The sequence below is a fragment of the Protomyctophum parallelum genome, assembly GCF_964188405.1.
Source record: "Protomyctophum parallelum genome assembly, chromosome: 5".
NCBI lineage: Eukaryota > Metazoa > Chordata > Actinopteri > Myctophiformes > Myctophidae > Protomyctophum > Protomyctophum parallelum.
In genome coordinates, this window is record NC_139702.1 from 31,588,593 (window position 1) to 31,601,092 (window position 12,500).

At 43.8% G+C, this 12,500-nt stretch overlaps 1 protein-coding gene across 1 annotated transcript in view; it reads left to right on the forward strand.

Moving 5' to 3' along the window:
- The window catches only part of LOC310858326 (protein sidekick-1-like), a gene marked incomplete at its 3' end in the record, with an annotated part of 358,338 nt that overhangs the window by 263,312 nt on the left and 82,526 nt on the right, over nt 1-12,500 (forward strand). The window contains exons 14-15 of the mRNA XM_083764434.1: nt 3,529-3,665; nt 5,602-5,749. Coding sequence (XP_083620560.1) covers nt 3,529-3,665; nt 5,602-5,749 — 285 coding nt within the window. The remainder of the gene's footprint in view (nt 1-3,528; nt 3,666-5,601; nt 5,750-12,500) is intronic.

A 12,500-nucleotide genomic window follows, 5' to 3' on the forward strand; every position in this document is an offset into this window, starting at 1 on the left:
TACTACTAGTAGCTGTACCTATACTAGTTCCTACTACTAGTAGCAGTACCTATACTAGTTCCTACTACTAGTAGCAGCTCCTATACTAGTTCCTACTACTAGTAGGAAGTAGAAGGTCAGGTCGTCATTTTAGTCAATGATGGAAGAAAAGAGTTAGGTGTATGGTTTTTGCAGGCATTTTGAGGATCCAATGGAGTTAGGGGGTTTTAGTCAGACAAACGTCGCTGCTGTGATGCGTTTATAATTAATTTGACACATTTTTGCTTTGATAAATTGTATTTACTTTCAAAACAAATCTTTTGATAAATGGTGCAGGGCAAGACATTTGCCCAATTTGCTGAATTATAGTTTAAGAATACATTGGCAGTGACATCTGGAAGGCAAGCTGCCACCAGTTAAGGGGGGGAATTAAAAAACTTCAGTGCACTGTGTCTAAACATGTTGCGACCGCAGGTCGCAACATGTTTAGGCACAATGCAAGGAATAAATGCATTCGCCATGTATCCGGAGGAAGTCTGATCCAATAATTTTTAGATTTCTCCAGTTTAATCCTGCGTTTAGGTTTTGTTGTGTTCAAGATCTGATTTTAGGCATGTTTAAGCCTCCAGGGAAATCCGTGTTGAGGTTCTTAATCCACTGTTTTTCATTAAAACGTCTTTGTCCTACTGTCCAGTTGGGATTGTGTTGGAGTCCAGCGCATTTTAGAGCTTCAATGCCATGAGCCATGAAATGTTGCACAAATCTTGTGGTTGTCTTTTTTCCATTGTTAATATTGTATCTGTGTTGTCCCAGCCTTGTACCTATTGTTTTACCCGTTTCTCCGACATATTGTAAACCACATTTGTTACATGTGATTAAGTAAATGCAGTTGCTGGTTCTGGTTGTTATTCGTTGTTTAATCTCTAACACACGTTTTGTAGTTCTATTTTTGACTAATTGTTTGGGTTTGAAGTATTCTGGTCCCTCGCGTGCTGGTGTGTTGATTTCTTTTAGCTTGCTGTGTACTAGATAATCTTTAAGGTTTTTGTTTTTTCTGTATGCCGATATAATTTTATAATCTTTTAGAAGATCATCCGTTCGGTTCTCAAAATTCCTTTTTATTCTGTTGTTGGCTAGTATGCTCTGTGTTGAATAACTGGTTATCAGGGCCAATTTAGGGCCTGGATCACGCACTCTTATTTCTAAGAAGGTACTTTGAGCTTTCCGGAGGAATGTCCTAGTGTATCCCCTTAGTCTGAGTGCCTTAAATAGTGTTTTACAAGCTATTTTGAAATCACTACTTTGCGTGCAAATCCTATGGAATCTTAGTAGTTGTGATTTGACTATCCCTGTGTAAGAGTGTGTCGGGTGGAATGACGTTTTGTGTAATAGGGCGTGGGTGTCTGTTTCTTTAAAGAATACTTTTAAGTCTAGTTTCCCATTTGTGTTAAAGTTTGGGCCCTTGAAGATTGTTACATCAAGAAAGTAAATCCTTTCCGTGTGTGTCACAAATTTTATCGTTATGGATCTATGATGGCTATTAAGAATATCAATAAATTCCTGGAATTCTTCCTTGCTATTTTCCCATATTCCAAAAATATCATCCAGAAACCTATAATAATGTGTTGGTTTAAGTCTGCATTTTTCTAGTGCTGTCTGCTCCCATATGCTCATGTAAATGTTTGCATAAGATGGTGCAAATCGCTTTCCCATGGCCGTCCCTTTGATTTGTAAATAAAATTTGTTGTTAAAGGAAAAATCATTCTGGGTTAGATTTAAGTCTAGTAATTGGAGTAATTCCTCCTCTGGTCGATTTGTGTCCGGGTACTTATTAAAAACTTCTTTAACTGCTAGTAGGCCTGCTTCTGTCTCAATGTTTGTGTAGAGGCTGTCTATATCTATTGAAAACAACAAGGGGGGGGGGGGGGGGTGCGTTCAAGGCAAGAGTCCTTGTCATCAGGACTTCAATGGTTGCTAATGAAGTCCCATGGCGTCGTGTTCAAAACCCTTTAGCCATACAGTACACGTTTGTTATTAATTGAAACACGTCACAAAATACAGCAAACGTCGCAAATATGTGACACATGGGGAGCTTCTAGATTGGCTATTTTCAGTACTTTTGAGCGGCATTTGTGCGATGAATTTGGGCATTAATTTACAAAAAAATATGAAATATGGACATATGAGGGTTATACCCGACAGCAGCAATATCCAGTGCTGCTGTAAGTGGCTTCATAATGGTGCACAACGTACTCCCCCTCATTGAGTCACTCTAGTCCCAGTTTTATATTCTCCGTATCTTCGACTGAGATAATCTTTAGCACTTTGAGGTGTTGAAAGTATAAACCCGTCTCCCACATAATCCGCCCTCCTTAATCCTTTTCGACAAAAGCCAACATGACCCAGGACCCCACCTCATGCATGCTTAAAAAGAAAAGATGTATAGCCTAAGCTAACAAAAGTATCGCAACCCATTGTTAGCTCTAGATGTCTTCTTGTTTTTGTGGTTAGGTCGAAAATGGGTGTAAAAACTAAATGTTGGATTAACCAATTTCAATCCAGGTTTAAAACCATATGAAATTACTTTCGCTGGCAGTCATTTTGGACAAGGACGGTCATATATATAATGACCCTAAATAACATATTAATAGATTTAATATGCTGGGCTAACACGCGCACACACGCATGCACGTACTGTACGCACGCACACACATGCACACTTACAGTAGAACGCACGGTATAATGCTAATCTTCAATACCATACTGGGTGCATGTTTGACTGTGATAACCAGCCTAGTCCAACATTTACTCGTTGAATGGGCGTTGGTCATTGATCGCCCCCAATGAGACGCACTGTGCGCTTGTAGATCAGATATTTTCGGCAAGCGACGCCGTTGTTATGATTGAGTGTAAATTAAATATCAGATTTAGGCATTATAGTCCCAATGAAAAAACAGCCAATACAACACAGACAAAGCTGGGCTCACTATTTGCCCCCAAAAGAAAAAGTCAAAGCGTCCATTCACAGCCAACATCATTGCCATTCAGAATGATTCCCTAGAAGCCTTTCTTTCATTATGCAATTTAATCTCCAGAAATACACGTTGTTTTTCATGTTGAGCCTGTGAGACTCATGTTGTGCACGGTATAATCCTGCTCCATTTGGTTCAGCTTCTCTCAGAGCAGTGTTCATTTTGACAGCAATGTTTGATTTAGTCATATAGTCTAAAATAAAATGTAATTTTGTTTTAGTCATATATTTTAGTAAATTGAAAAGTTATACTTAACAGCGTGGGAGAGAGCAAGCAGCGAGAGAGACAGGGTGAGAGAGAGGGCCTCGCTGCAAGGGTGGGTGGGGGGGGGGGGGGAGGGGAGGTCCGCTAGTCTCCATATTTTTCTGAGGTGGTACTTCAGTATAAAAAGGTTGAGTACCCCTGCCCTAGAGGGTGGAGGCCATTTCAATTGAAACTGATGAAACATATAGCAAAGGCCTCCTATACGTATGGTGAGTATCTGACTGTGTGTGTGTGTTTGGGGTGTTTCCTCCAGAGAGCTGCCCCACTCGCCTCGCTCCCTGACGGCCCACCTCAACCACTCTGACTCCCGCTCCGTGCTGCTGTCCTGGCTGAGGCCGTTCGACGGAAACTCCCCCCTCCTGCACTACCTGCTGGAGCTCTCCGAGAACAGTACGTATAGCCCTGCACGCGTGTGTGTGTGTGTGTGTGTGTGTGTGTGTGTGTGTGTGTGTGTGTGTGTGTGTGTGTGTGTGTGTGTGTGTGTGTGTGTGTGTGCGCGAGCGAGCGAGTGCGCACACATACATGCGTATTTTTCATACTTTATGGTCGCTGAGCAGCAAACAGCTTCTGTACCAGACGGTGATATACGTTGATTTACATAAGACCAGACTTACAGTATACTGTATGTATACTGTACCTCTTTTCACCACAACAACACTCTGTTTTTCTGTCTCTCTCTCTCTCTAACTCAGATGTTCGAACAGCAGGCTGGCGCTTTGTCATGATTAATGTGGGGCTTGGGGGGGGGGGAGAGAGAGAGAGAGAGAGAGAGAGAGAGAGAGATAGAGAGAGAGAGAGAAATGAGAACATCCCTTGCATAAATGACAAGAAAGATAGATTGAAACACAATGGTTATAATAGACTCACTCTGACCCTCTGACTGTCGAGAATTAGAGCTTGGGGGTGAGAGAGAGAGAGAGACAGAGAGAGAGAGAGAGTATGTAAATTAATCCATTTTGACCTGAGATCAGATTCTAAAAATGTCTTCTACATCCTGACAGTTTTCTGAAAAAGCTATATGTTTCTATGTCAGTCGTTCTTCGATTTTTCAAAAATAGCAGACCTAGCTCGTAGCGCGCCACTCGGTGGTGCGCTATGAGCTTGCAGATCTGCTATTTTTCAATAGCTAAAGCACATAATGCTAACACCAAAAGGGGTTCCCGCCAAAAATGGGTTAATGTGACATGTGTGTCATTGCTTTGGGAATGGGCCCCCGCGGACAAAATGTCAATTAATAATGGAGCAGCATTTAATGTTAATCGCCGTCGCTGTAAAGTGGCTTCGGAAGCAAAGTGAAATTCATGTCCATTTCACTTGTTGATATCGCGGAGTCGCTGGTCATTCACTTCATTCACGAGCTCAAACAATCACCCCCCCCCCCCCCCCCCCCTCCAGCTCCCAAACAGCCACAAATACACCGCCACAAAATGACAGACACAAAAACACATGAGAAAGAGAGAGAGAGAGAGAGAGAGAGAGAGAGAGAGAGAGATTAAGGGTGTGTAGGGAGGCGGTTGGAGAGGTATGGTAAAAGTAATGATTTGTGCGGAGGAGCAAGGAAATGGCAAGAAGGTAGAAAGTCTATTGTCTGATCAGTTTTACCGACGACAGACTCCAGACAGTGAGAAACGGACTGCTTAGCCTCACGCACTGATCATCTGCAGTGTGTGTGTGTGTGTGTGTGTGTGTGTGTTGAAGCCAGTCTCAGGCAGGATAGCACACACACACACACACACACACACACACACACACACACTCACACACACACACACACACACACACACACACACACACACACACACACACACACACACACACACACACGTAGGGGAGGCGGTGGCGGTGGCTCAGGGGTAGAGTGCCTGGATGGTAACCTTAAGGTTGCCAGTTCGATAAAGGCGCTATATAAAATGCACCATTTACCATTTACCACACACACACACACACACAGAGTATACCTGCCTTTTTTCAGTGTAAGACAGAAAGTACATCGGGGAGTAAGTGGTCCATTTCTTCCATGCTTTCTCTCTTGATTTATTTTTATTTTTTCTTTAAAAAGAAAGAATTAAAAGCAGGAGAAGTTTAGAGCCCTGAGATAAACCACACACTATATAGGTTTTCCCTGTCAAAGTCACAAACTTTAATGGAAACTTTAATGGAAACAACAAATATAGTCACTGAGCCATTTAATCACGTCGCCAGTAAGTATTTCCACTGTATCAAAAGCTCTGGATAAATCCACAAAGATCCCAATTGAATTTAGCATATTGTCTAGTATAGTCGTGCATTGATTTTTTTTATCAATAAACGTGTGTTGTTGTTCCAGACTCTCCGTGGAAGGTCTACATGTCCGAGGTGGACCCCGCTGTGAGCCAGGTGTCTGTGGGCGGGCTCACACCCGCCAGGACCTATCAGTTCAGACTCTGTGCTGTCAATCAAGTGGGCAGGGGCCAGTACAGTGCTGAGACACAGAGGTAAGAACAGACCCCATATCCTCTCTCTATCTCTCTCTCTCTCTCTCTCTCTCTCTCTCTCTCTCTCTCTCTGATTGATTGATTGAAATATTTAACAGTTTGCAGAATTACAGTACATTTCAAGCACAAACTCAATACAAAGACTATGTTAACTGTGAGTGGACGACCCAATTAAGCATTACACGTGTTTACAACAGGGTCCACATTGTTCAATTCATCAAAACATTTAGTGACGTACAAATAGACACTTCTATATAGTTGAAGAACAGAACAGGAATTCATCATAGGAAGCAAAAAGGGAAAAAAAACAAATACAGTGAGGGGAAAGGGGGGGGGGGGGGGTGTTCTAAATCCTGTCTTGTTTACGGTGTGTTGTGCAGCCACACTGATAGTTTGATAGTTTGTCGTTCCTGCCAGCGGTGATGTTTATCCCATTCTGACCTGAGATCAGATTCAGAAAATGTCTTCTCCATCCTGACAGTTTTCTGAAAAAGCCATGTCTCTACAGTATGTCAGTCGTTCTTCGATTCTTCAAAAATAGCAGACCTACAAGCTCGTAGCGCGCCGCTCGTAGCGCGCCACCGAGTGGCGCGCTACGAGCTTGTAGCTCTGAGCTTGTAGATCTGCTATTTTCCAATAGCTAAAGCATGACATAATGCTGTAACACCGAAAGGGGTTTCCCGCCCGACACGGGTTATGAGGTGATGCAGCAGGTTCATGTCCTGTCAGAACGCGTGTTGTGATTTGTGTGAAATCGGGTTGTTCTCACTGTCTGTTCAGCCTCTGTGTAATGGAAGATAATACATTACCTCACTGGAACCACCCGTGGATGAATTGTAACCTTTCTACCTGTTCACTCACTTTGATTTGTTTGCGCAAATGAATCGGCGCGTGTGCGCGTGTGTGCGTGTGCGTGTGTGTGCGTGCGTGCTTGCGTGCGTGCGTGTGTGCATGCGTGTGTGTGTGTGAAAGGAGATGAAGTCTAACAAGGCGAGCAGAGAGAACACTGCAGGGTGGAGCTCATTTGTTTAGAATTCCGAAATGAGCTATTTATATTCGTGTGTGTGTGTGTGTGCGTGTGTGTGGTACTGTAGCTGTGCGTGTGTAGGTGTTGGTTGTGAGTGCCTGAATTAGCAGTCCTTCTCTCCATCGTGAGCTCAGTCAACTAAAAGCGAAGAGGAGGAAATGAAGCGTTCCGCATGTCCGTGTCAGTTTATGGCAGGATTACATGATTGTGGGTGATTGTACGGCTGTACGCACACTAATGCAGGCAATTATGATGTGCTGAAGGAGCCATGGAGAGAGAGATGAACGGTGTGGGTACAGACTGTACCTGATGCTCACACACATAATGTGAAGGACTCACAAACAGACACTTACAGTACACCGTGTCCAGAAGCAGACCGCGTCACTCATCTCTCTGTTCATGTTGATCGTCTCTCGTGGTTTGTGATTTCCTTTGTTCCTCTGCTGTTCTCCTTTCTTTTTCTCCTTTGTCCTCTCCTCTCCTCTCCTCTGCTCTCCACTCCTCTCCTCTCCGATAAACTCGGCTATTCCTGAGGCTGAAAAACAGTGGGGAAAGAATCGGTTTGAGTCTGAGGCAGATACTTAGACACACATGGAATCACTAGTCAGCTGGTCTGAACAGATGGACACATGAAAAAAATCTCTCCCTCCACGTTTACACGTACGTGGACGCATGCACGCGCGCGCGCGCACACGTACATGCACACACACGCGCAGGCAGGCACGCGCACACACACGCATACACACAGACAGCTGCAGATGCACATATGCGTTACACACACTACTAGGGGAATTAATTAAGGCAGGTGGTCAGAAGTGACGATACAGAACGGAAATTATTCCAGTTCTGTAGAATTTCAGAAAAAAACCAAGTAATTGTGTCAATGTTGGGACATGTCCTATATACCCCACGGTCAAGCAAAAAGTCCACATACTGTATGCATTGAACTCCAACCTGCACATTTTGGCAAATAGAATGGAGGAGTCATGGATTTGCAACGCAACCTCATTCAGTGCAACACCATGCTGCTCCGAGACGGAGTAGCCTGTGTGAATGAAGTAGACGTGAATGACTAATACTAAGTAGAAAATACTACCGCACAGTATGTTAGAAACGGTTGCCAAACTCTGGTATATTTCTGAGTGGAGCCTCTGGATCGTATATTATTTAAGTTCTTCGAGTTTGAGATGTGACATAACATCCTCCGCCCCCAACGTTTGTGAGACGGCGGCGCTGCCTTTTTTCCAATTAAATAGTATCAGGCGAGTCTGGCCGAGTATAGAGAGGAAAACACTATATAGCTTCAGCCTGATGAGGTGGTATTTGTATTCCCTCTGGGATCGCAGTTTCTTAAAATGGAAATGTATTCAGAGATACTTCAGGAGAGTTGAGCCGAGTGTAGCGATGGTGAGCAGGGAGGGCAGAGGGGCTAGATGAGGCAGCCTTCCAGGAGTTCCAGGGTGGTTCAGAAGGTCACTGCAAAACACAGGAGGAATATAAGGAAGCATTCAGAACAACACAACAGAGGCAGGTGACCTGGCAGAGCATGGGAGCGTTGAACCCGGCTTTATGGCTGTCCTAATTGGTCGCCTCCTCCGTCTCCTATCTTCCACACCTGTCTCCACTCCTACAATTATAGAGGACATAGTGGAAGGAGGGGGGAAAGGCGTGGCATGCAGTCGTGACAATCTGGTATAATGTCAGAAACATGAAATTGCCATTATACTGTAGTCAGACTTATACTTCTGATGGTGTTAAGAAACAACAGAGGGTGACACAGTGACACACACACACGCATGCACGCACGCACACACTCGCACACGCACGCACGTGTTTCTCTGAGGCACACACCTGCCTCGGAGAAACGGTGGCCTATTTCCCTAAATAACTGGGGACTGCAAAAAGTGTGTCACACATAATATTCAGGAATATTTTGGGTGTGTGTGTGTGTGTGTGTGTGTGCTTGTTTGTGTGTTTGCATGGAGGTGTTTATGTTCTTGTGCTGAACCCAAAGTCTAAAGTATACCCTTGGATTCAGCTGGTTCAAGCAATTCACCAGTTTGAACTCAGCATAGTTTCTGTTATTTTTGTGCGTGTCTGTGTGTGTGTGTGTGTGCGTGTGTGGTCTTCCCAGATGAGCATGTGCTCATTGCTGCGTGTTTTAATGCACATCATCCATTACAGTGGAAGACGATGGTAGTGGTGTGTTGGAATATTATATATACTCTACTTGCAAACGTACGCATGCTAATGGTCGTCTCATTCACACCAGGCCCATTAGACACTGTGTGTGTGTGTGTGTGTGTGTGTGTGTGTGTGCGTGCCTGCGTGCATGCCTGCAGCACCTGGTTCTCTCTGACAGTGCCTAGCCTAATGGGAGTAAAGCACAGCTGTAAAACCACTGGCCTGTGCTATATATCCCTGTGTAACGCATCATCTCACAGCTGTCACACACTCACGCACACACATGCACGCACGCAGGCACACACACACACACACACACACACACACACACACACACACACACACACACACACACACGTATCATTTGCAAGTATTCACACAAACACACAGCACCAAGGCTAATGTTTAAACGGCTTATAGAGAATCGCTCAAGGAGAGAGAGAGGGAGCGAGGGGGAAGCTAGAGAGAGTCTTGCCGAGAGCAGTGGGTGTCAGACATGTTCACGCCAAGAACCCCAAAACAGAGCAGTGGGTGTCAGACATGTTCACGCCAAGAACCCCAAAACAGAGCAGTGGGTGTCAGACATGTTCACGCCAAGAACCCCAAAACAGAGCAGTGGGTGTCAGACATGTTCACGCCAAGGACCCCAAAACAGAGCAGTGGGTGTCAGACATGTTCACGTCAAGGACCCCAAAACAGAGCAGTGGATGTCAGACATGTTCACGCCAAGAACCCCAAAACAGAGCAGTGGGTGTCAGACATGTTCACGCCAAGAACCCCAAAACAGAGCAGTGGGTGTCAGACATGTTCACGCCAAGAACCCCAAAACAGAGCAGTGGGTGTCAGACATGTTCACGCCAAGAACCCCAAAACAGAGCAGTGGGTGTCAGACATGTTCACGCCAAGAACCCCAAAACAGCGTTTGGCCCGCAGAATGCCATGATAGATATTGTGCCATGGGACAAGTCATGTTTCTCTTTCTTTCTTTCTTTCTTTCTTTCTTTCTTTCTTTCTCACATGAGTGCAGTGTGGCCCCACTGATCTCCTCAGTCTTCTTCACATGTAACATGTTGATTAACTGATAAACTACTGTCCCTGTGAATTAAGCACCCATATAGGCTGTTACACACTAAAACCAGAGGGTGAGAGGAGAGGAGAGGAGAGGAGAGGAGAGGAGAGGAGAGGAGAGGAGAGGAGAGGAGAGGAGAGGAGAGGAGAGGAGAGGAGAGGAGAGGAGAGGAGAGGAAGTGGCGAGCCTCACTCATCCTCTGCTAATAATGATTTAACTATATGCTGCATGCATCCATGCACTGTCTATCGTCTGTCTGCTGCAGAGGGAGAGGGGAAGGGGGGGGGGAGGTTGTTACAGTGTACAGGATGGATGTGAGATGAAATGATGAACACAGAAATATGATGATAATGAAAGGTTAAGCAGGTGTTAACAAAGATGTAACGTGGAAGAGTGGTGTGTGTGTGTGTGTGTGTGTGTGTGTGTGTGTGTGTGTGTGTGTGTGTGTGTGTGTGTGTGTGTGTGTGTGTGTGTGTGTGTGTGTGTGTGTGTGTGTGTGTGTGTGTGTGTGTGTGTGCTGTATAACTTTATCTTTTGCACATTCCTCCTTTTCCCTAGCTATAGGCACCTAATTGCTTTGTCCTTTTTGTTTCATCGATATGTTGTGTTGATTTGGCACTCGAGCAAGTTGGCAGAAATGATGGGTTTTTGAGCACTTGTTTTTTTAGGCGGCTTTGCTTGTTTTGCTTTTGTGTTTTCCCCCGTCTATTTCTTCCAAATAGAATCGTTTCCAGTTATAGTTTCACCATCTTCTTTGTGCTTTTTCCAGTATTCATAGACTTCAAAATAAAACCCGTGCTGACTAATCATATTACATCTTTCAGCCTGTGTCTATCGACATATCGGCTCGACCGATCGTTCTTCAAATGTGGTTTACATCATCGTCATGATTACATGAGGGCCAAGTGGGAAGTCAAGAAGTGATTTCCCCCAAAAATATTGATGAATCCTCAAATCACCATTTAGTACTAAACTGATCAATATGACAGTTCACAGCACCGCAATGCACACCAGTACCGTTGAGGTGCCGAGCCACGGTAACAGACTATAGGATTAAGAGCACCCTGGGGAAGGCAGCGTTGCTGTCAGAACGTTGCTTTTCATTCTGATGATGTCTCTCTCGTAAATAAACTGTTTGGCATGTAAGCTGTGAATGTGCTGCTTGATCTCTACATCAAAGGGCCACAGGCATATCAGAGACTCTGGGTGCCATTAAGGACTTCAAATAATATTACTAATCATATTACAGTTTTATGAGCTGGGGGCGTGTTGTATGTCATATTGCAATTTTGGGCATGTTAAGAAGCGCTTTCGACACCCCGTGGATTGCGCAAAACGACCTTCAATTAGTCATGGGTGTGTTTAAGGCGTGTTTGAGACGTACCCAATCAACATGTCCGTACTATTCTCTTTACCAGTCAGCTGATGTCACATACGGAATGCGCACTTTGGGGATCGTGGTATTACATTTCTTCAGGCTGGCAGTGTGGCACCATATAAGACATGACATGACTTTGTCACATTTGGGTTAATTATTCCTATTGCACTGCATGCTGTCACCTTTATGCCTCAAAATAATTTGCTTCTATTGAAAAACACCAGTAAAATAACGTTTATTATATTTTATTTCATTCAAGTCATGATGAAGGAATGAGTTGAATGCTGCTGCTTAATGCTGTGCCTGTGGCCCCGATGGTATATGTCTTCGCTCGTAGCATTATTGAAGAAGACTTGAATCGGGTGTGATACAGCATATGAAAGCAAACTTCCCAAGGATTATGGAGATGTTTTTATTTATTTTTAAGGTTGAGAAATGAAAGAATTATGGCCGTTTCATGTAACATTTTACAAAAAAGACGCAAAAAAAGGCTGTTGCCATGTCTCATAGAAACAAGTAAATAGGTCTATAAAAATAAGCGCATATAACAGGGGTCTGCAACCTATTTTAAATGAAGTGCCATGTTTTTATTTTCTAGATAGTGAGTCTGCCATATCCAGATTAATTTTAATGACACCACATTAAAATAAAAAAAACATATTTTGATTGTCCACAAATATAAAGTTCTTCCTTATTTTTAAATACTAGTCCTTACCCGTTCTGAATATATGAACAGCAAATGATGTTCAGTGTGGGTAATGTGTTGTAATAGATCACATTACTGATAGGGGGGAACGGGGAATTGTTTACAGATGGTCTTGGGAAGTTAGGTTGGGCACAAAAGTAGGCTAATTAGTAGGCTACTGTAGTTTCTTTTGCAAGAAAATGCTGCAGTACAATCATAAGTATACCATTGATAGCTTGGTATTGTGGCTACTTTGGAGAGGTTATCCTTTAAGATGAATAATCAGTTGGATAAATATGATTTGAAGTGGAACGTGTTCCTCAGTCATGTTGCAGGTCCTTTGGTGTGATCCATGGTCAGGCAATGCCCTTTTGCTTGTTTATTGTATTAATATACATAGTCCTTACC